The 25,407-nt window shown below is 35.8% G+C and overlaps 2 protein-coding genes and 1 long non-coding RNA gene across 9 annotated transcripts in view; 1 reads left to right on the top strand and 2 right to left on the bottom strand.

The window, feature by feature from the left end:
• rev3l (REV3 like, DNA directed polymerase zeta catalytic subunit) overlaps nt 1-4,958 on the top strand; it is a 105,321-nt gene extending 100,363 nt beyond the window's left edge. For both annotated transcript variants that reach the window (XM_052585847.1, XM_052585846.1), the window contains 3 exons: nt 2,092-2,338; nt 2,883-3,098; nt 3,965-4,958. In XM_052585847.1, the coding sequence (XP_052441807.1) occupies nt 2,092-2,338; nt 2,883-3,098; nt 3,965-4,105 (604 nt within the window). In that variant the 3' untranslated portion in view covers nt 4,106-4,958. The remainder of the gene's footprint in view (nt 1-2,091; nt 2,339-2,882; nt 3,099-3,964) is intronic.
• Nucleotides 1-25,407, bottom strand: part of LOC127983660 (uncharacterized) — a 62,983-nt gene that overhangs the window by 13,109 nt on the left and 24,467 nt on the right. The window lies entirely within an intron of this gene.
• mfsd4b (major facilitator superfamily domain containing 4B) lies at nt 8,363-22,768 on the bottom strand. 6 transcript variants are annotated; one of them, XM_052585868.1, is made up of 5 exons: nt 22,583-22,766; nt 13,830-14,171; nt 12,843-13,011; nt 12,121-12,237; nt 8,363-10,094 (listed from the first exon to the last, which is right to left on the bottom strand). In XM_052585868.1, the coding sequence occupies exons 2-5, from the start codon at nt 14,085-14,087 to the stop codon at nt 8,830-8,832; spliced, it is 1,809 nt and encodes a 602-aa protein (XP_052441828.1). In that variant the 5' UTR covers nt 14,088-14,171; nt 22,583-22,766; the 3' UTR covers nt 8,363-8,829. The 6 variants fall into 6 exon arrangements, with proteins under 6 accessions (XP_052441828.1, XP_052441826.1, XP_052441825.1 ...); XM_052585866.1 differs by lacking the exons at nt 12,121-12,237; nt 12,843-13,011; nt 13,830-14,171 and adding exons at nt 19,286-20,349; nt 20,537-20,653; nt 21,253-21,421 and having other exon boundaries at nt 8,363-9,039; nt 22,256-22,763; XM_052585865.1 differs by lacking the exons at nt 12,121-12,237; nt 12,843-13,011; nt 13,830-14,171 and adding exons at nt 19,532-20,349; nt 20,537-20,653; nt 21,253-21,421 and having other exon boundaries at nt 8,363-9,285; nt 22,256-22,763.

Here is a 25,407-nt window from a genome sequence, read left to right as displayed (position 1 = left end):
TAGGTATCGGCAACAGCTAGGTAATGTTGATAGCTACTCATTTCGAGGTAACTTAAGTACTAAATTGGACTGATTTAGACAGTCACACTAAAAGTATGTTGTTTTAATAAGGGGAATTTAAGGCAAGGTGTCAGAGAAAAAAAATAAGTGGAACTGAACTGGAATTGAACACCCGTAGATGAGATGAGGGGATTTGGGAAAATAAAAATGAGATTTCATGTTTATAACTACTCATGGAATATAGTTAAAATCATGGATTGTTGAAATCCTCAAACTTTTATATAATTCTTTAGTACATTAGCGAGCATACCAAATGACTGCTCAACTGGAAAACATACATCTGATGAATCTTATATTTGATGAGTTTGGTTGCGTAAAGAGCTTAGGTTACAGGTGTGTTTATTCACAAATTTAGTTTTCAATATAAAACTTGAAATTATTTGTATGTTTCAGTACTTTTTGAACATTTACCACACATAATAATAATAATGATAACCTTTATCATTTTGGTCACCGTAATTGTGAAATGAAATTTCATCTCAACAGTACACAGCATAAATGAGCATTCCCCCTCTGAACGTAGATATATTTCTGTTTATCACTTTAAAAATTCACAGAAAAATTACAGTATTATATCATTTAAACATATATTTAATAAAAAGTATATAAAATGTTTATAAAAATGTATGTATATAAAATGTAAAAATTTATTTTACAAGTGTCACCCCACCTGTAAAATAAATAAATTAGGCACTTTTGCTTAAATTGAGGGTTGCAAAAAAATGAATATATTGTATATCCAACTCTTAAATTCAACTATTGTGTAATGTTCTAGAATGCAGTATGTAGTAGTAACTTGAAGGTGGTGTATGTTGGACTGACACAGAGTTCTTTAACTAGATATTGCAGTCCTAATTCAAAATATTGGAAAGGTTTTTTTTTAGAGCACACTTGACGATGAATTAAATGAAATGCTCTGTATTTTCTGCCAACTGGCAACCCGTGATGCCGAAATACAATTGGCTAAACTGACAGTTGGCAGGTTACAAAGACCAACATTCCAGCCCGGAACGCACATTTTCAAACGGGAATAACTGACTAGCATTTGTTTTTCAGATAACAAAGTATGTTTCTTAAATATCTGCAAACATATTATGGCATTTTTATGCTTTAGTAGAGTCAAAATCTTACATACAGCACATTTAGAGAATGCTTCTCTGACTTTTCTTGGTATTGAATTATACAAGTTCAAAATGTCATGTTTACCCTGTTTAACTCAAATAAGAGTCACTGTCATGCTGAAAAAAGTGCCTAATAATTCTTTTTTTTTTTTTTTTTTTTAAATGATGAAATAAACAGCGCAGATCATTTATTTACCAATGCTTTCTCCTTCAGTTTTCGGATTTAGTGCTTACTGGAATGACCACATTTTTACATTTGTTTTGACAAATCATATAAGCATTTGCAGCATTGCAGTAGAACCAGCTCCTTAGCAGCTCCTTTCTTAGCCTTCACTGGAATTCTATTGGCCTGTTCTGTAGTCACCCTGTATAGGCAGGAAAAGCCAATGACAATGTCAAAATGACAGCACAAATCAAATGAATACTTGCCTTTAATCACATGTATTTGCTCTTACAATAAGTCATCTGCAAAATTAATTCCAGGCTTCAAATTAATTCATTTGCATTGACACTGACCTAGATTTACATAATAATCCAGGGAAACTTGCAGAAAATGACAGTGTGCACTCTGTACCTAATTAGTGCAGATATTTTTACTGAGTGATATCAGGTTTGCACATTTTTACATTTGTGTGTTTTTCCAGTCAGAGCTCAGTTTATTGTCTGTATGCTGCAGGACTGCATTAACTGTACCTTAGGCTGCTGCCTAGCAACACACCCATTAACAGATGCTGAAATTAGATCTGAGCCATAATTGAGGATTTTCTTCTCTTAATATTGCTGCTGTTTATGTGTTCTGATTGCAAGCCGAATTTAAATGCTTTAAAATTACAGAAAAACAGCTGTCCAAGATTTTTCATTTAAATGTATTTTTTGTATTTTTTTGCCTTTTCTTTTGTCTGTCTCTCAGGCGTATGATGGCGTATGATCGACGCTTAGAGCCACGCGTGGGCGAGCGTGTACCATATGTTATTGTGTATGGGATGCCAGGTGTGCCGCTCATACAGCTGGTTAGACGTCCTGTAGAGGTACTGCAAGACGCCAGTCTGCGCCTTAATGCAACCTACTACATCACCAAGCAGATCTTGCCACCACTCGCACGAATTTTCAACCTGATTGGAGTAGATGTGTTCAGCTGGTACCACGAGTTGCCAAGGGTTAGTAATTTTGTATTTTAGCATATGCAAAGTATAAACAATTAAGCTTGAAATTTAAACATAATTTACCTTAAATGGGGTATCTATAACAACTTGTTCTTTGATTCTGAACTATACTAGCTAGTATTGATATAAAGGCACCAACCATCTGGTGGTAGGTAGGACTGTAAATGTGTAATGTTTTACATATTAAAATACTTTCACCTGTCCCAGTTTCACATACAGAGACAGCTGTAAGTAAACCAGTAATAGGTTACCTCCCCTGAAGAGTAAAAACCCTTGTTGTCTCCTTCTCAAATATTACTTGAGCTAATGTTGCTCTGTCAAATTGGTCTGGATGCTCTAACAGAAGCATGAATTTTGCATTCAAATATTCAGACAAGTTCCCCTTCCTGGTATAATGTCAATTCAATCATATAGTTAACTCTGCATATACAAATTGGAGAAGGTATTTTAACATTCAAAAAATGTATGCTTTAAATTTTTTAAAGCACAGTTAAATGAAATTGTCTACTAAAAGTCTGTGGTTTTATTCACTGCATAGGTACAGAAGGCGTGGAGCTCTGTGAATGGAGGAGGGGAGGAGGGCACAAGAAAAGGCACCATCTCTCAGTATTTTACCACGCTGCATTGCCCGGTTTGTGATGAGCTGACACAGCTAGGAGTGTGTGAAGGCTGTCGGGCTGAACCACAACGTGTTGTTGTTCACCTACACCAAGACTTGCGGCTTTGGGAAAGCCAGCTAGACCAGCTCCAAAAGGTAAGAGATCATGTTGTTTTAAGAAACTTTAATTCTGTCACGTATAACATCCGGTTCAAAATGACATGAATTGCTAATTACAATAATCTTGAGATTAAATAAAAAATGCAAAGCCTGTACGAATACTAGAAATGGTGAAAAATAATTGGGAATAATTTTATATTAAAAATGGTTACACATTTTATTGTTTATTATAACTTGTGTTATTTTGCCTGCCTGTTTCCTTTATCTTTATTAAATGATTACGTTACTGTCTGTCTCCAGCCAAGTAGTTTTGTTGATTTATGGTTTCAAGAATCTATATATCTGTCAGCACAACTAATCTCAGACAACTTCCAGATATTTTAGTCAAATTTAGTCTGAAGAAACAAATTACCCAAAAATCAGGTATCAGGATTAAAAGATCTGGTATCTGTCAAATCATCTCATGTTTAAGCGAGGTACGAAGAATGACCCCCTGCTTTTTTCCCTCTATTGGCTATCTCAGTCAGCTTATTGGCTGATATAAGACGGTTTAATAACTAACACACATTAGTCACATGAGTCTTGTCTGGTACCCAAAACTGTATTAACAACTATGATGCTTAGTTGTTCGGATAGTAGTAAAAAAAAACACTATATTTTCTGACAGGATCTGGTTCCTGGATCCAAATCTAATATTTCTGGTGTAGAGATTTGATCTTGTTTTTTTTTTTTTTTTTTTTTTCAAGCAAGTTTTTTGTGAAGAAACTTAAGCTGCAATGGGAAACAGATTTGGGTCCTTTAGTCAAAAGTCTGACTATATGGGACTAGAGGTCCAATGTTTCATGTTTGTCATATGTCTTTTTTAAGTCTTTTATGTTCTTCTGTTGTGATTTGATTGACAGGTATGTAGAAGTTGCAGTGGGAGTGCAGAGCGTCAGGTGCCATGTGTCTCATTGGACTGCCCTATACTCTACAAATTATCTCGTGTTAATCGGAGTCTTTCCCGAGGACCATACCTTCGCCAGCTGCTGGAGCAGTTCTGATAGTCCAGCAGTCTGTCCCCCTTTCATTTACTCTGGTGCTAAACACTGTGCCATTCAGCACAATTTTGTGTGTAATAGTTTTAAAAGGTGCTTTTTTCTATGTGTCCTTGGAAAGTTTCAATCTTATACTGATTGATTTTGTGTGGTACTGCAGTACAGTGGGACTAAAGAGGCCTTAAATACAGAAGAGGAAGATGATTTTGATGCACTGTGTTTGAGTTTGCTTGGTAGTTGTCTTTAGTGTTCATTTCTGCAGATTGACAGGTCAGACATTTTCAGAATAATCCTCTATAAACTGAACCCTGTGTGCCGTAGCAGTCTGTAAATGGTAAAGGAGATTAAATTCTGACTGTAATTCTTGTGGAGAAATGTTTGATTGCAGTGTTCCCTTCAAACCCCACAAAACCACCCCCACCCCCGCGGACTGATTTAGATCGGTCTGTTGTAAATAAACCTTGAATATGATTATCAAAAATACTGTCTATGAACACTGATTAAAAAAAGAAATCTACAAAACATTTCTGGGAAGTTTTATGTCTGTCCATTCTCTACACAGGCAAGTCTGAGGAAAAGCAAGTCAATATCAGCCTTAACTTAGACTTCTGCAATATGTTTGATAAGTATATATTGTCTTGTGTGCATAATTGTTCTTTTAAAATACTTTTCTAATGCTTTCTCTACTTTAAACCAGACATTGTTACTGACCTACAGTATGCTACCTACCAGAGCTACATAACCTATGTTTTTGTAAACTTGCTAAAATGTTAAGGTGCTTTGTTTTTTAAAGAACATTTGTGGGTGGAGATTTAATATTGATATAATAAAATTCAGTCTATGTCTGTTTAAGCTAAAATTGGTGATCTGGTTTTTACATCATTTTTTATTTTCATATTGCCTGTCAATTGTTAATTTTAACTTGGTATAGTAATGAGACTTTCTACTGACTTTGAAAAACACTAAAAAAATATGCCTAGTGTTCCGGCAGTTCAATACGAGAGGACTTTTTTGTTTTTTAAGAGTTTTTTAGTTATTTTTTTAAGTGTAAAAAAAAAAAAAAAAAGATTGTGGAAACAATGTATACCTTAATGTTAAAGCAGTTTAGTGTTAACATTTATTAATTAACATTCATTCAGTATGATTTGAAAAATAAAAATAATTAAAGCTGCAAGCAGCATTTACCGGGGTTTAAGCACATTAAGGCCTCTGAGGTGGTCTCAGCCAACCTGGATGTATGGATGACAGTTAATCACATCCAAAATGGAGAACAGGCTAACAGACAGACACACACACTGGAAGTAAATGATTAGACTAATATATTAATACTCTATAAGCATATGCCCACACACAAAGACAAAGACACACATATACATGCACGGACATTTTGTTGCAGATATAGGTATTTGAAATAAGTGATGGGTCACAGTAAACTTATTGCAAGTCTTATCTTTTTAAGAGTTTAGATGTCATTTGTCAATGTCAATCATAATGTGGCAAAATTGTAAAAACTGATATATCTGTATGAACAAAATGGAAAACATTGACTCAATGAGATTTAAAATGTTATAACAGTTAATTTATTAATGTTTTGGCATGAATTCATGAAACCTTTGAACAGTACTGTTTAACTTCGCTTAATGAGCCCATTAGTGGTCTTCTGCTGCCATCTAGTGGTTATAAATTGCATTTACTCAAACAAAACTGTTTTTAAACAAAACTGTTAAAGTGTTTTTTTTTCTTGCCTAATCTCTCTTAAATTTTGCATGCTTGTTTAGAATGAAATTATGCATTATTTTACACAGTTTTGATAATTTGTGGGATTTCTGTTTGTATTAATAGGCCTTTGTGTACACTATGAAAAGAACATATTATAAAATCACTGGTTTACAGTTGTCCAAATGCAATTTTCCAAATGATAATTATTGACCTTCAGAGTCTAGAGAATTGTACTTCAGTGGGTTATTTTATTTTTATTTATTTTTTTATTTTCAGCTTAAAGCCTTGGAATAGTTTGCCAAAGTAACTTTTTAACATAATCTTGAATATTTAATTAACAGCTTTATTGACAACATTGGTCCCAGAGGCAAAGTTGTTCAGAATGAGGAGATCTATCATATGATATGAAGATCTAGTGTTTTTGAGTGAATATATGAGCATTTTCAAACAATTTGAGACCATTTACCATATAAATCTTGTGTTTTGAGACCTTATCTACTGTTATAGCGCCACCTATGGTCCGATCTTCATGAAACTTTGCATGCTTGTTAAGAGTCACCTGTTACATGTTTTCAACAAATTTCATAAAGTTTTCAGTTTTCGTTTAGGTTTTATAGGCTTTGGGGTATTTTGGTCACGCCCCTTTTCTATATTAGCCTGTTATACCTAACTAAAGGACAAAATTCAACATTTTTTTGATAATTATTGATCTAGATAGTCCAGAGAATATTACTCCAGTGGTTTGGTTCCGATCGGGCTAAAAACCTATGACCAGTTCGCAAAAGTAGGTTTTTATCATATTCTTGAATAATTAATGAACGATTTGATTGACATCTTCGCTCCCTGAGGCAAAGTTGTTCATAGAGAGGAGATCTATCATATGATATTGAGATCTAGTCTTTGTTTGAATGTATGAAAATGATTTACAAATTGTGATCATTTTCTATTGAAAATTTGTGTTTTTGAGGCTTTTTCAACTGTTATAGCGCCACCTATGGTCCGATCTACATGAAACTGTGCATGCTTGTTAAGAGTCACCTGTTACATGTTTTCACCAAGTTTCAAAAAGTTTTGAGTTTTCGTTTAGGTTTTATAGGCTTTTGGATATTTTGGTCTCGCCCCTTTTCTATACTAGCTTATTATAGCTAACCAAAGGTCAAAATTCAAATTTATTTAGATAATTATTGATCTAGAAAAGTCCAGAGAATATTACTGCAGTTGTTTGGTTCCGATCAGGTAAAAAACCTAGGACTAATTCGCAAAAGTAGGTTTTTAACATATTTGTGAATAATTAATGAACGATTTGATTGACATCTTCGCTCCCTGAGGTAAAGTTGTTCACAAAGAGGAGATCTATCATATGAAATTAAGATTTAGTGTTTGTTTGAATGTATGAATATGTTCTACAAATTGTGATCATCTATTGAAAATGTGTGTTTTTGAGGCTTTTTCAACTGTTATAGCACCACCTATGGTCCGATCTCCATGAAACTTTTCATGCTTGTTAAGAGTCACCGGTTACATGTTTTTACCAAGTTACATACATTTTTGAGTTTTCGTTTAGGTTTTATAGGCTTTGGGGTATTTTTGGCCACCCCCCGTTTTCTAAATTACCCCTTTAAAGCTAACCAAACTACAAAATTTTACATTTTTGGTAATTATTGATCTAGAGAGTCCACAGAATATTACTGCAGTGGTTCTTGAGGCAAAGTTGTGCATTATGAGGAGATCTATCAAATGATATGCATATTGTGTTGATATGTGAAACACCACGTGATTACAAAGCCATAAAACTCGTTAGCACCAACTAGTGGCCGATTTCTTTCAAAATTCTCACAGACCTTAAGGTTCATGAGTCAAACGTACCCAGCAAGTTTCGTTCCGATCAACTTCCGTTAACCCTTTCAAATAGGTGCTTAAAACTGTGGTGCTTAAAACTAATAACATTTGGCTAACGTTAGCATAGACGCTTTTTGGCGTACTGTTTCGCGCAAGAATCGAAATTTCAACTTTTTTTTTTATAATTAATTGATATTAATTGATATTGAGTGTCCAGGGAATATTTCTGCAGTGGTTTGGTTCCGATTGGTTTAAAATCCTAGGACTAGTTAGCAAAAGTAGGTTTCGGATTTAACTCGATTTTGCGAGAAAACGGTGCGTCGTAGACCTAAAAATGGCGCCATACACTTTTGTTCGGGCTAACCCAAGGATTGCAACGATGCCATGTTTTTGAGTCTATGGCTAACGGTTTACGACCTGCGGCCAAAAATTTCACAAATTTTAGTTTTTTGCGCTGTAGCACCCCCGTTAGGCCGATTGAGCCTGTTCTTTGTATCTGAGTAGCGAGCAGGACTACTACCATCTGACCAAGTTTCAGCTCTCTAGGCCTTACGGTTTGGGCTGCACGTTCAGTTTTAAGGCGGAAGAATAATAATAATAAAAAAAATCCAAACAATTACAATAGGGTTTCAGCACTGCGTGCTTGAACCCCTAAATATTTTGTAAACATGAAAGGTAAGGACTTTCAAAAAAGACTTCAGCATCAAAATATTAATTTAACTTTATACAAATCAAAAATGGGTGTCTTAATTTCACAGACAAGTGAACTTGTGAATTGTGCTGGTAACATTGTACAAAATACTTGAATTCATGGTCAATTAATCAACAATAACAAATGAGAGAAGAGATATGGTACAACCTCCTACCTAACATACATGGTGTCCAATAATTAGGCTGATCTGAAATAACAGGACGATTCTCAATTAAATTTACAATATGCTATTTACAATTTTTTAGGATAATCCTGTACAGTGGTGAGCAGAAACAGACTTGGTGTGGCTTATGTTGCTTATGTAATGAACATCAAGCATGCAGCTGGCATTAAGAAAGTACCAAATCCACTGGCTAGTGTGATCTTTTCACCCAAGAAAAAAAGAAACAGCAGCCACTTCTCAGTTTCTGGCTAAGAGCTAAAGTCTGAGACTTCTTTGATTGTAGATATTCAAAACATATTAGTCTTCTCCCTGTTGAGGGAAATTAACAGTTTGTGTCGGGGGAGAGTCTGTGGAAAAGGGCAGCGTGTGAGACAGAGAGGCCAAGGTTGTTGGTGCTGGCAATGGGGCGGTCACTGATTGGGCAGGAAATGCACTGGCTGCAACATCAGGTGGCACTGAGGCTTTAGAAGGAGAGCTCAATAGGGTGGCATCGTCCATCTCTATCACCTCAAAGTCTGCTTCATTACACTGGTCAGCTTCACTTTCATTTTCCAGCTCCTCTTCTTCCTCTGCATTGTCCAGGAGTGCTTGCCGATACTCACTATCATCAGCACCCTTGGTGCATTTCCCTGGTGTTTTCCGCAAGGTGGCCTCCCTTCCTTGTGACGCTAATTTGTACAAGACAGGGAACAAGATAGAAGTGAAGGTGGATGTGCCAAGTGTCAGGTACATTAGCAACGGCTGATTCTGCACCTGCCCCAGGAAGAAGCCCAAGAGAGCTGGGAGAACCATTTCTCCAAGAGCTGCACCCACCACAAATACCGCAGCTGACCACCCTGTCACAGTCGTGTACTGCTCAACCCATGAAATTCCACTAGGAAAAGTGGTAGACATAGAGACACCATACATAGCAGTGCACGCCCAGAGCATAGGGAAATTTCGGCTAAAAAGACAAAGCAGGAGCGCGGAAACTGTGGTGCCCACTAGACTCAGTAGGATCAGGATGCCTGGGCGCAGACAAGCCGCAAAAAATATGGCCAGACCACGAGCAGCTGCAAACGTTCCCCAGAAGAGTGAATTCAGTCCTGCTGCCTGAACCTCGTTCATTCCAACATAGTCTTTGCCATAAATAAATATAAAGGAACCATACGCCACCTCACTTCCAACATAGAAAAAAAAGAACAAGGACAACATGAATATGAGCATGTTATGATGTTTGGAGAACCGCTGCTTTCCGGAAGGTGCCCTATTTGAGTTGGGGGAACTGCAGCAATACAGGAGAAAAAAGAGGAAAGACACCAATAAAACAAAAGCACCAATCACAATGTAGGTATATGTCATGGATATTAGAGTGGTGTTCTTTAGATTGGAAGTTTGGGAATAGGCATTGTAGGTCTTGGAGGCATGGCCAGATGTAGTAGAGACATTGTCGGAACTGTGGCCAAAGAATAGCTTGGCTATGATTGGAGAGGCAAAGGCTCCAGCAGCAAAGCTGAAGTGTAGAGCCTGCAGGTGAGGTCCAGCTTGTTTTCCCCATGTATTCAGTATGAGAACATTACCGCCTGTTGACAACCAGAAACTCAATTGCAGTAGCACCTTGTAGGTTATATATATATATATATATATATATATATATATATATATATATATATATATATATATATATATATATATATACAGTATTGTTCAAAATAATAGCAGTACAATGTGACTAACCAGAATAATCAAGGTTTTTAGTATATTTTTTATTGCTACGTCGCAAAAAAGTTACCAGTAGGTTCAGTAGATTGTCAGAAAACAAACAAGACCCAGCATTCATGATATGCACGCTCTTAAGGCTGTGCAATTGGGCAATTAGTTGAAAGGGGTGTGTTCAAAAAAATAGCAGTGTCTACCTTTGTACAAACTCAAAACTATTTTGTACAAACATTTTTTTTTTTCTGGGATTTAGCAATCCTGTGAATCACTAAACTAATATTTAGTTGTATGACCACAGTTTTTCAAAACTGCTTGACATCTGTGTGGCATGGAGTCAACCAACTTGTGGCACCTCTCAGCTGTTATTCCACTCCATGATTCTTTAACAACATTCCACAATTCATTCACATTTCTTGGTTTTGCTTCAGAAACAGCATTTTTGATATCACCCCACAAGTTATTAAGGTCTGGAGATTGGGCTGGCCACTCCATAACATTAATTTTGTTGGTTTGGAACCAAGACTTTGCCCGTTTACTAGTGTGTTTTGGGTCATTGTCTTGTTGAAACAACCATTTCAAGGGCATGTCCTCTTCAGCATAGGGCAACATGACCTCTTCAAGTATTTTAACATATGCAAACTGATCCATGATCCCTGGTATGCGATAAATAGGCCCAACACCATAGTAGGAGAAACATGCCCATATCATGATGCTTGCACCTCCATGCTTCACTGTCTTCACTGTGTACTGTTGCTTGAATTCAGAGTTTGGGGGTCGTCTCACAAACTGCCTGTGGCCCTTGGACCCAAAAAGAACAATTTTACTCTCATCAGTCCACAAAATGTTCCTCCATTTCTCTTTAGGCCAGTTGATGTGTTCTTTGGCAAATTGTAACCTCTTCTGCACATGCCTTTTTTTTAACAGAGGGACTTTGCGGGGGATTCTTGAAAATAGATTAGCTTCACACAGACGTCTTCTAACTGTCACAGTACTTACAGGTAACTCCAGACTGTCTTTGATCATCCTGGAGGTGATCATTGGCTGAGCCTTTGCCATTCTGGTTATTCTTCTATCCATTTTGATGGTGGTCTTCCGTTTTCTTCCACGTCTCTCTGGTTTTGCTCTCCATTTTAAGGCATTGGAGATCATTTTAGCTGAACAGACTATCATTTTTTGCACCTCTTTATAGGTTTTCCCCTCTCTAATCAACTTTTTAATCAAAGTACGCTGTTCTTCTGAACAATGTCTTGAACGACCCATTTTCCTCAGCTTTCAAATGCATGTTCAACAAGTGTTGGCTTCATCCTTAAATAGGGGCCACCTGATTCACACCTGTTTCTTCACAAAATTGATGACCTCAGTGATTGAATGCCACACTGCTATTTTTTTGAACACACCCCTTTCAACTAATTCAACTAATTGCCCAATTGCACAGCCTTAAGAGCGTGCATATCATGAATGCTGGGTCTCATTTGTTTTCTGAGAATCTACTGAACCTACTGGTAACTTGTTTGCCACGTAGCAATAAAAAAATATACGAAAAACCTTGATTATTCTGGTTAGTCACATTGTACTGCTATTATTTTGAACAATACTGTATATATATATATATATATATATATATATATATATATATATATATATATATATATATATATATAAAAATTTTTTTTTTTTTTTTGATGGATCAAACCTTTCATCAAAGTTAAAAACCATGTCTCAGGACAAATTTGGTCAACTTTTTTGATCCGCTTTTAATTTTGTATATTATATATATACACACAGTATAAGTGTGTTAAAAATGCTTATTGCTACTAAAATTAATACTTTTAATTGCTTAAAGCTGGATTTAAATTACAACACCTTGTCTACACCAAGCACTTATCTTACCTGTATCTAAAACTCCCACTGACACCCCCACACCGGACATCAAAACAGTGAGCAGCCAAGACTTTTTACAGAAAGGAGTACCAGACATCCCAAATGCTGTGATTAACAATGAGAAGCCTGCAGATATAAATCAACTGTGAGTAACACATCAATAATCATACGTTATAATATCACCAATGTATCAACAAAAAAAAAAAAACATAAAAAGGGACAACATACCTCAATGTACTACTGACAAATGTCCTGTAACTGCCATGACTTTTAAAGTTTCTAACATACTGTATTACAGCTAAAGAAATTTACAAATCTGTGGGGTCATAACACAAAACATAAACCAGCAGTCATGGCTCCTCTGATAACAGTCACTAAACTCATAAAAGATAGCTTCTAGAAGAGTAACAATGAATGTTTTATTGTACAATTTAATCTGATTTTCTGTAGTCTTCTGTTTATTTTGCCCTTTCTGTGATTTTTATCTCTCTTTTTGATTCATTTAAAGAAACAGTTTACCCCAAAATAAAGGTTAATCAGCTGAATCTGGTGATTTTCCAAACCTGCAACCTTTGCATTATGAGTCCATATGGTTAACTGTTAGACCAACTCCTATAATCAGTTATAACACACTTTCATAAGTGTAAAAAATTTACAAAAAAGTTAAATATTAATATAAACTCTTTCAATTAACACAAAGTCCTTTTCTTTGTGGAGTCTATGGGCCTTACCCAAAAGCAGATGGGGATTCACATAGTCAAACAGGATCCCTCCTAACAGGGAACCTCCAATATATCCAGATGAACGGCCCACAAATATATAGGATAAATTACTGATGTTCTTGTTGACATTGAGAGCCAGGTCTTCAAAGGTAGGTCCCAATACAGAGATGGCCATTCCCTAAAATTATACCATATAAACAAAACAATAAACATAAAAGTTTACAATAGTTACTGTGCACATTTCAAAACAGAGGTCCAGTCTTGACATTAAATGGTACTCCAAGATTTTTTCAAACAATACTTTGATATTATAAATAATTTGGTATTTAAAAAAATAAAATAACTTTCAGGGCATGCACAGAATCGGTTCATAAATCATGGTTCCTGAGGTGATTAGAACTACAATTGCTATAAATGCATCTATAAAGTTACTTCTTGACATTAAAAGGTAAACAATGTGCTTCGGAAATGACATTTCTGCAATTTTTCTACTAATCCCACACTTAATCGTTATGGTATGTGTAGTACTGCATTACTAAACTAATATCATCCACCCCTACGTGTTAATGGTGTTGTCTGCATGTGGTACCATGCTAATACCACGGTAATCAAGTACACTACACATACTATGTTACATGATCCATGGCACGTATGGTAACCAGGCAGTATCATGTCAGAATATCATAGTATTACCATAGTACCATAATACCCAGGCAAGGATGAACCTGTCAGCCCTGTTACACCACTAACTTGTCTGGCATTTTCCTTTATGCAAATAATCCTGTTTCACTAGGATACTGCAAGGCGACCAGGAAATTACGTTATAATAACAAGGGTTTTTAACAGTTGTCTTTTTTGATACAGACACAGAACTACCCACATAGATGAAATAACAAGGGATACGATTTTAAGGCTGCAAAGCACAGGTTTTATGTTTTCATATGAAGGTCTTCTGTTTTAGGTTATAACAATCAACCCGAACATGCATAGACCTACCAGACCAAGAAACGATGCACAGAGCGCTAGGCTGACTAGCCATCGCCTGCATGCCCCAGTATTACCAACTACATCAACCTGATCAATCCCCGGTTTCAGTGCCCCTTTGCCCCGCTTCAGAGCGCTTTTCAGTCCCTTCTTCACGTCTTTACGTTTGTCGAAAAGCGTATCCTCTTCCTGCTCGTCGTGGCCGATGCCCTCTTCCATCTTAGCGAAACGAACTTGTTTTTTCTTCGGCGCTGCTTCGGCGAAGGGCATGGCAGCACGTCGCGCTGTTGTGTACGGAAAAGCTGTCAACGCTTTCGTTGGTTTATGGCCGAACTAAAATGACCCACATTTGACCTATTCTTGCCTATCAACGTATTGTATTTATGGTTTTGTAAAAAAACTGGAAAAACCAAACAGACATTTGGCGTCGACCATAAGTAAAGCAAAAATATATCGTGAATATACACTGTAAATATCAGGTACTAGTTATAGAAGGCTTGAGGTTCAAAACTTCCGTATAATAGGCGCGCATGCGCACAAACCAACAATTCTTTTGCGGCTTGCAAACCAGCTTGCATGCACATCTCTCGCGCTGCAGTGTGGATAGACTTAAATACTCTCTTTCTCTCTAGGTACATTTTTATTTATTTATCCGTTTATTCATTCATTCATTATTTGCTTAGAAAACAGCAACAACAGTTAATATCTCAGAACAGGCTCCTTAAGAATTATTTTTGTCCAAACTGACTGCTAAACCCTTTGCAGAATAATGATACAAGCTAGGGTTTATGGATTACATGGGCGTTTTTTTTTTTTTTTTTTTTTTTTTTTACAATAAATTGAATTAAAGATGTCTCAACAATTAGTTCCTTGTTTACACCAGATTTGAGTTTCTTACTGATTTAAGCTAAAAGGAATAGGCCTTTTTTCATGTATGCAACAGAGTAAGTACAATTGTCTACATTTTGCATATAAACTCAATGCACACAGCTTGTTGAACTAAAATTGATGATCTGATTCTCAGTGAAACTCTTCACTACTTCTAAAAATCCCTTCATTGTGTGAGCCATCAGATGTAGAATTATCCGTTCATTAATCAAAATCTGTCAGATGCATGTGCTGTATATTCCATAAATATCTGACATTGAATGTTTGCAAATAGCCTGCCTGTTATTGTAATGAAATAATCAATTTGGAAGCATATGGAGTTTGCCCAGCACTGTCACTACCATTTTTTAACAAGAAGCAGTCACAACCCTTTATACATACATCATTTATCTGTAGAAATGTTTTACATGTAAACTGAATTTTCACAGTTGCTTATCATGGAAGAGTGATAGGAAGATGTGTTGTCATTGTTGTGTTAGCGGAAGATATAATACTATGTGTACAAATTAACAAGCAACTGTCAGTTTTCAGTTTATTTCTCTAAAAATATTATTTCTTCACTTATCTAAAAAATTAATGTACTGTATAAAATTTTTTTTTGTATTCTTAAGGTATTGACTTCTGTAAATCTAAAATGATCAATATGATATAAAAGACAAAAGTGACATTCTTGTATAGTATAGAAAGCAGTCAGTGCCAACAACAATAAAAAAAAGTCTGGCTCACATCATGACAAAAACATTTTTATTTATGTATTTATTTATTTTTGCACTGGCCAATTGACTTACGCAGTTACTAGTTACTTTCGAAGTATGAATTAAATGTTTTGGGTGATTACTACATTTTAGATTATTAAAATAATTTTACATTTACATTTACGTTTACATTTATTCATTTAGCAGACACTTTTATCCAAAGCGACTTACAAATGAAGACAGTGGAAGCAATCAAAAACAACAAAAAGTGCAATGAAATATAAGTGCTATAACAAGTCTCAGTTAGGTTAACACCGTACACGTAGCATGGGATTTTAAATAATATAATAAATAAAACAAAACAGATGGGCAAAACATAATAAAAAAAGAATAGAGCAAGCTAGTGTTAGAGGTCGTTACACACACACACACACACACACACATAATATATATACATATATATATATATTACACTGTATAATATAACACAGACCCAATATGTAATGGTATTTCATGATTTGGTAATTAAATGTAATATATTATAAAGTACTTCCAATATTTTTTCCAAAAGTTTGTGAAAGCTGTTTTATGCATGTTTTTGAGTTTGTTGCATTAACACAGTTTTGACCAGCAGGCGTCACTAGCATGTGTTGTTTCAAAAACTTTTAAAACAGTGATTCAGTTAATTCGCTTTGAAAGGTTCGTTTTTTTCCTTCACTATTTTGCTAACTAGAACACATTGCAAATCACTGCATAATGATTTCATGGTTAACTTATTCTTCTTTTCTTTTCTTCTTTTTTTTTAAACCTCAAGCTTGTTTTATTTGGAAAAATATAATTATATTTTACAGAATATTTTAAATTTTTAAAAATTTAAATTTTAAATTTTTTAGATATGATCACTGATGACAAATTCAATAACCACTTTGTTTGCAATCATAGCAACAGGTAGGCTAATCTATTCCAGCGTCATATTTCAAATAGACGGCGTTATGCCGTGTTGGAATTAGATCCAATTGTGTTTGTCCTGTCCACACAAATAGGCATATCTATTAACAAACAAGTTACGTTTAAAATATTAGACCCAAGTACACTCAGTATATTCAAAATATTGAAAAATTATTACAACATCGTTAAACCTTTTGTTATTCTTTGCGATTTTTAAATTAAACATAATTTCACAATTATTAACTATTCACAATAATTAATTCTTTCACAAAAAATTATAATTTTCACGACAATAAGTTTTGTCTTTGATAGGCATAGAAATAATCTAAAAAAGTAAAAAAAAAATTACTTGGTTATTTATTATTATTGTTTTATGATAGCCCGTTTCCTTCTCCAATGTTGTCAGTGCGGTAGGAGTCCTCCATACGACTCAGCCAGGGCCCATATGCAAAAATGTTGTAGATCCCTGATTGATTTTATGATTTTATGTCTCAAGCTTTCACAAATCCCACAAAATAAAATTAAGCCGTTTTACTAGGCCTACAATAAAACCATGGTTAATTTGTCACGCTGTCTAGTCTCTGTTTCCCTGGGTGTCCACTAGTGGGCTCACTTCCCCTTAGGCACTTCACTGTCTTCTCGTCCTCCGAGTTCCCGTTCCATTCCCTTTCCTGTTCTCTCTTTTGTTTACTTGTTTTGGACTGATTGTTTGGTTTTGACCTTGGCTGTTTTTTGACCACAATTTGGATTATCCCAATAAACATATCTGAGTTTGGATCTTTCTCTCTCCCTGTGTTTCTCTGGGTCACGATTGTCACAGAAGGACTCCCATCACCAAGATCCAGCAGTATGTTCTTTGATACTTCCTCTCCAGCCACTGAGCGGGATATAGGAAATGGTTTTGAGGGTACCCGCCTGGTCGTGTTTCGTGGGACCAGGAGAGGTCGCTCAGGGCTGACTGGTTGAGAGGAGGTTCGGCATCACTCTCCACTATGGCCCCCAGTCGACCCGTCCAAAAAATACTACACAGAATCTTGTAGATTACAATCTGCAACTAGACGGATGTACTGTTACTTCCTCTACAGTCAGAAATCTGGGTGTTATATTAGACAGCAATTTGTCTTTTGAAAATCATATTTCCAATGTTACAAAAACTGCATTCTTCCATCTTAGAAACATTCCCAAGCTACGAAACATGTTATCTGTTTCTGATGCAGAAAAGCTAGTTCATGCATTCATGACCTCTAGACTGGACTATTGTAATGCACTTCTAGGTGGTTGTCCTGCTTCTTCAATAAACAAGCTACAGGTCGTCCAAAATGCAGCAGCAAGAGTCCTTACGAGGTCAAGAAAATATGATCATATTACCCCAATTTTACAGTCTCTGCACTGGCTACCTATTAAGTTTCCTTATCAGTTACAAATTATCATTACTTACCTATAAGGCCCTAAATGGTTTAGCTCCTGCGTACCTAACTAGCCTTCTACCATGCTACAACCCATCACGCACCCTAAGGTCACAAAACGCTGGACTTTTGGTCGTTCCTAGGATAGCAAAGTCCACTAAAGGAGGCAGAGCTTTCTCACATTTGGCTCCCAAACTCTGGAATAGCCTTCCTGATAATGTTCGGGGTTCAGACACACTCTCTATTTAAATCTAGATTAAAAACACATCTCTTTCGCCGAGCATACGAATAATGTATCTTTTAAATTGTGAGTGTAGTTGCATCTGATCAAATGTGCATTCTTATTCATTAGCTTGGGGGTTAAACTAATTTTACTTTGTTGGATCAGCAGCTATGCTAATGATGTCTCTATTTTGTTTCTATGTTTTGCCACGGGTAGGATTTACACAAGCTCCAGTCTGGATCCAGAACACCGGAGAAGAGATGATGCTGACCCTCAGAGGACCCCAGATGATGCTGACCCTGAATCAACAAACAGAACTAACAATTATTGCTACATGTGTGACTGCATCATTAATAACTATTAATTAATAATATTGATAGTTCATCGTCTAGCTGACTACGTCTTGTATTATTATTATTATTTTATTTTTTTTCTAAAATCCTGTCAAACGTGCACAAACTACTAGCTACTACTAAATATTGTAGAAACATAATTTTCTGTAAAGTTGCTTTGTAACGATTTGTATTGTAAAAAGCGCTATACAAATAAACTTGAATTGAATTGAATTGACTTTCAACAAAGACTTCAGCATCAAAATATTATTAATGTAACTTTATACATTCATTCTGACCATACAAATCAAAAATGGGTGTCTTAATTTCACAGACTAGTGAACTTGTGAATTGTGCTGGTAACCATTGTACAAAATACTTCAATTCATGGTCAATTAATCAACAATAACAAATGAGAGAAGAGATATAGTCCAACATCCTACCTAACATACATGGTGTCCAATAATTCGGCTGATCTGAAATAACAGGACGATTCTCAATTAAATGTACAATATGCTAATTACACTTTTTTTAGGATAATCCTGTACAGTGGAGAGCAGAAACAGACTTGGAGTGGGTTATGTTGCCTTATGTAATGAACGTCAAGCATGCAGCTGGCATTAAGAAAGTACCAAATCAACTGGCAAGTGTGATCTTTTCACCCAAGAAAAAAAGAAAAAGCAGCCACTTCTCAGTTCCTGGCTAAGAGCTAAAGTCTGAGACTTCTTTGATTGTAGATATTCAAAACATATTAGTCTTTCTTCTCCCTGTTGAGGGACATTAACAGTTTGCGTCTGGGAGAGTCTGTGGAAAAGGGCAGCGTGTGAGACAGAGAGGCCAGGGTTGTGGGGTCTCTTGAGGGTGCTGGCAATGGGGCAGTCACTGATTGGGCAGGAAATGCACTGGCTGCAACATCAGGTGGCACTGAGGCTTTAGAAGGAGAGCTCAATAGACTGGCATCGTCCATCTCTATCACCTCAAAGTCTGCATCATTCCACTGGTCAGCTTCACTTTCATTTTCCAGCTCCTCTTCTTCCTCTGCATTGTCCAGGAGTGCTTGCCGATACTCACTATCATCAGCACCCTTGGTGCATTTCCCTGGTGTTTTCCGCAAGGTGGCCTCCCCTCCTTGTGACGCTAATTTGTACAAGACAGGGAACAAGATAGAAGTGAAGGTGGATGTGCCAAGTGCCAGGTACATTAGCAACGGTTGATTCTGCACCTGCCCCAGTAAGAAGCCCAAGAGAGCTGGGAGAACCATTTCTCCAAAAGCTGCACCCACCACAAATACCGCAGCTGACCACCCTGTCACAGTCGTGTACTGCTCAACCCATGAAATTCCACTAGGAAAAGTGGTAGACATAGAGACACCATACATAGCAGTGCACGCCCAGAGCATAGGGGGATTTTGGTTAAAAAGACAAAGCAGCAGCGCGGAAACTGTGGTGCCCACTAGACTCAGTAGGATCAGAATGCCTGGGCGCAGACAAGCCGCAAAAAATATGGCCAGACCACGACCAGCTGCAAACGTTCCCCAGAAGAGTGAATTCAGTCCTGCTGCCTGAACCTCGTTCATTCCAACATAGTCTTTGCCATAAATAAATATAAAGGAACCATACGCCACCTCACTTCCAACATAGAAAAAAAAGAACAAGGACAACATGAATATGAGCATGTTATGATGTTTGGAGAACCGCTGCTTTCCCGAAGGTGATTTTGCCCTATTCGAGTTGTTGAAACTGCAGCAGTACAGGAAAAAAAAGAGGAGAGACACCAATAAAACAAAAGAACCAATCGAGATGTAGGTATGTCTGATGGATGTTTGAGTGGTGTTCTTAAGATAGGAAGTTGTCCAGTAGGGATTGAAGGTCTTGGAGGCATGGCCAGATGTGTAAGTGGAGACATTGTCGAAACTGTGGCCAAAGAGCACTTTGGCTATGATTGGAGAGGCAAAGGCTCCAGCAGCAAAGCTGAAGTGTAGAGCCTGCATGTGAGGTCCAGCTTGTTCTCCCCATGTATTCAGTATGAGAACATTACCGCCTGTTGACAACCAGAAACTCAATTACAGTAGCACCTTTTAAGGTTAGTTTTTTATATATATATATATATATATATATATATATATATGAGCGTAAACAATGTTTAATGCTACTAAAATTCATACTGTTAATTGCTTAAAGCTGGAATTAAATTACTACACCTGGTCTACACCAAGCACTTATCTTACCTGTATCTAAAACTCCCATTGACACCCCCACACCGGACATCAAAACAGTGAGCAGCCAAGAATTTGTACAGAAAGGAGTACCAGACATCCCAAATGCTGTGATTAACATTGAGAAGCCTGCAGATATAAATCAACTGTGAGTAACGCATCACGAATCATACTTTATAATATCACAAATGTATCCAAAAAAATACACACAAATAGATAAAAAGGGGACAACATACTTCGATGTACTACTGACAAATGTCCTGTAACTGCCATGACTTTTAAAGTTTCTAACACATTACAGCTAAAGAAATGTACAAATCTGTGGGGTCCTAACTCAAAACATAAACCATGAGACATGGCTCCTCTGATAACAGTCACTAAACTCATAAAAGATAGCTTCTAGAAGAGTCATAGGGATGTTTTATTGGTACAATTTAAACTGATTTTCTGTAGTCTTGTGTTTATGTTGTCCTTTCTGTGCTTTATCTCGCTCTTTTTGATTCATTTAAAGAAATAGTTTACCCCAAAATAAAGGTTAATCAGCTGAATCTGGTGATTCTCCAGACCTGTAAACTTTGCATTAGGGGTCCATATGGTTAACTGTTAGACCAACTCCTATAATCAGTTATAACACACTTTCATAAGTAAATAATTTACAAATGTTAAATATTAAATGGCTCTTTCAATTAACACAAAGTCCTTTTCTTTGTGGAGTCTATGGGCCTTACCCAAAAGCAGATGGGGATTCACATAGTCAAACAGGATCCCTCCTAACAGGGAACCTCCAATATATCCAGATGAACGGCCCACAAATATATAGGATAAATTACTGATGTTCTTGTTGACATTGAGAGCCAGGTCTTCAAAGGTAGGTCCCAATACAGAGATGGCCATTCCCTAAAATTATACCATATAAACAAAACAATAAACATAAAAGTTTACAATAGTTACTGTGCACATTTCAAAACAGAGGTCCAGTCTTGACATTAAATGGTACTCCAAGATTTTTTCAAACAATACTTTGATATTATAAATAATTTGGTATTTAAAAAAATAAAATAACTTTCAGGGAATGCACAGAATCGGTTCATAAATCATGACCCCTGAGGTGATTAGAACTACAATTGCTATAAATGCATCTATAAAGTTACTTCTTGACATTTAAAGGTAAACAATGTGCTTCGGAAATGACATTTCTGCAATTTTTCTACTAATCCCACACTTAATCATTGTGGTATGTGTAGTACTGCATTACTAAACTAAACTCAGCCTGAGCTAATATCATCCACCCCTACGTGTTAATGGTGTTGTCTGCATGTGGTACCATGCTAATACCACGGTAATCAAGTACACTACACATACTATGTTGCATGATCCATGGCACGTATGGTAACCAGGCAGTATCATGTCAGAATATCATAGTATTACCATAGTACCATAATACCCAGGCCAAGATGAACCTGTCAGCCCTGTTACACCACTAACTTGTCTGGCATTTTCCCTTATGCAAATAATCCTGTTTCACTAGGATACTGCAAGGCGACCAGGAAATTACGTTACAATAACAAGGGTTTTTAACAGTTGTCTTTTTTGATACAGACACAAAACTACCCACATAGATTAAATAACAAGGGATACGATTTTAAGGCTGCAAAGCACAGGTTTTATGTTTTCATATGAAGGTCTTCTGTTCTAGGTTATAACAATCAACCCGAACATGCATAGACCTACCAGACCAAGAAACGATGCACAGAGCGCTAGGCTGATTAGCCATCGCCTGCATGCCCCAGTATTACCAACTACATCAACCTGATCAATCCCCGGTTTCAGTGCCCCTTTGCCCCGCTTCAGAGCGCTTTTCAGTCCCTTCTTCACGTCTTTACGTTTGTCGAAAAGCGTATCCTCTTCCTGCTCGTCGTGGCCGATGCCCTCTTCCATCTTAGCGAAACGAACTTGTTTTTTCTTCGGCGCTGCTTCGGCGAAGGGCATGGCAGTGTACGGAAAAGCTGTCAACGCTTTCGTTGGTTTATGGCCGAACTAAAATGACCCACATTTGACCTATTCTTGCCTATAAACGTATTGTATTTATAGTTTTATAAAAAACTGGAAAAATCAAACAGACATTTGGCGTCTATCATAAGTAAAGCAGAAACATATCGTGAATATACACTAAATATCAGGTACTAGTTATAGAAGGCTTGAGGTTCAAAACTTCCGTATAACAGGCGCGCATGCGCACAAACCAACAATTCTTTTGCGACTTGCAAACCAGCTTGCATGCACATTGCCATCTCTCGCGCTGGAGTGTGGATAGACTTAAATACTCTCTTTCTCTGTATGTAAATTTGTATTTATTTATCCGTTTATTCATCCATGCATTCATTCATTGCTTAGAAAACAGCAACAACAGTCAATATCTCAGAACAGGCTCCTTAAGAAGTATTTTTGTCCAGACTGACTGCTAAGCCCTTTGCCAAATAATGGTACAAGCTAGGGTTTATGGATTTTTTTTTTTATACAATAAGTTGAAGTAAAGATGTCTCAACAATTAATTCCTTGTTTACACCAGATTTGAGTTTCTGACTGATTTAAGCTAAAAGGAATAGGCCTTTTTTATTTATTTATTTTTATTTTATTTTTTAAAAAAATTACAAAGTACAATTGTCTACAGTTTGCACAGTAACTAAATGCACGCCTTCATTGTGTGAGCCATCAGATGCAACATTATCCATTTATTAATCAAAATCTGTCAGATGCATGTGCTGTATATTCCATAAATATCTGACATTGAATGTTTGCAAATAGCCTGCCTGTTATTGTAATGAAATAATCACTTTGGAAGCATATGGAGTTTGGCCAGCACTATCACTTCCATTTTTTAACAAGAAGCAGTCACAACCCTTTATACATACATCATTTATCTGTAGAAATGTTTTACATGTAAACTGAATTTTCACAGTTGCTTATCATGGAAGAGTGATAGGAAGATGTGTTGTCATTGTTGTGTTAGCGGAAGATATAATACTATGTGTACAAATTAACAAGCAACTGTCAGTTTTCAGTTTATTTCTCTAGAAAAATATTATTTCTTCACTTCTCTAAAAAAATAAATGTACTGTATATAAAGGTTTTTTTTTTTTTTTTTTTTTTTTGTATTCTAAGGTATGGACTTCTCCTGTAAATCTAAAATGTTCAATATGATATAACAGACAAAAGTGACATTCTTGTATAGTATAGAATGCAGTCAGTGCCAACAACAGTAAAAAAAAGTCTAAATATTACAAAAAACATCTAAACATTTGACCAGTATGGCTCACATCATGACAAAAACATTTTTTATTTATGTATTTATTTATTTTTGCACTGGCCAATTGACTTACACAGTTACTAGGTTTTGAAGAATGAATTAAATGTTTTGGGTGATTACTACATTTTAGATTATTAAAATAAATTTAAATTTACGTTTACATTTACATTTTATTAATATTAAAATATTACATTTACATTTACATTTATTCATTTAGCAGACGCTTTTATCCAAAGCGACTTACAAATGAGGACAGTGGAAGCAATCAAAAACAACAAAAAGTGCAATGAAATATAAGTGCTATAACAAGTCTCAGTCAGGTTAACACAGTACACGTAGCATGAGCTTTTAAATAATATAATAAATAGAAACAAAACAGATAGAATAAAAAAAGAATAGAGCAAGCTGAGGTCTTTACACACACACACACACACACACACACATACATAATTTATATATATATATATATATATATATATATATATATATATATATATATATATATATATATATATATATATATATATATATATATATATATAAATTATGTATGTGTGTGTGTGTGTGTGTGTAAAGACCTCAGCTTGCTCTATTCTTTTTTTATAATTTTCACGACAATAATTTCAATGTTTTGTCTTTGATAGTCATAAAAATAATCTAAAAAAGTAATTTAAAAAATGTAATTGGTTATTTATTATTATTGTTTTATGATTAATATATCCTCCTTACGACTCAGCCCCGGGCCCATATGCAAAAATGTTGTAGATCCCTGATTGATATCAAACTGTATAATATAACACAGACCCAATATGTAATGGTATTTCATGATTTGGTGATTCAATTTAATATATTATAAAGTACTTCCAATAGTTTTTCCAAAAGTTTGTGAAAGCTGTTTTATGCATGTTTTTGACTAGAGTTTGTTGCATTAACACAGTTTTGACCAGCAGGCGTCACTAGCATGTCTTGTTTCAAAAACTTTAAAACAGTGATTCAGTTAATTCGCTTTGAAAGGTTCGTTTCTTTCCTTCACTATTTTGCTAACTAGAACACACGCGGTCATATCACGGAAGACTATCCTTACATCACTGCATTGCAAATCAATGCATAATGATTTCGTGGTTAACTTATTCTTCTTTTCTTTTCTTCGTCTTTTTTTTAACCTCACCATTGTTTTACTTGGAAAAATCGAATTATATTTTACAGATTTTTTTTTTTTTTTACATTTTTTAGATATGATCACTGATGACAAATTCAATAACCACATTGTTCGCAATCATAGCAACAGGTAGGCTAATCTATTCCAGCGTCATATTTCAAATAGACGGCGTTATGCCGTGTTGGAATTTGATACAATTGTGTTTGTCCTGTCCACACAAATAGGCATATCTATTAACAAACAAGTTACGTTTAAAATATTAGATCCAAGTACACTCAGTATATTCAAAATATTGGAAAATTATCACAACATCATTAAACATTTTGTTATTCTTTCCAATTTTAAATGAAACATAATTTCACAATAATTAATTCTGTCACAAAAAAATTATAATTTTCACGACAATAATTTCAATGT

The sequence above is a fragment of the Carassius gibelio genome, chromosome B20 (assembly GCF_023724105.1).
Source record: "Carassius gibelio isolate Cgi1373 ecotype wild population from Czech Republic chromosome B20, carGib1.2-hapl.c, whole genome shotgun sequence".
Classification (NCBI taxonomy): Eukaryota; Metazoa; Chordata; class Actinopteri; order Cypriniformes; family Cyprinidae; genus Carassius; species Carassius gibelio.
Note: the sequence above shows the minus strand (reverse complement) of the source record. Positions and strands in the feature narration are given on the sequence as shown.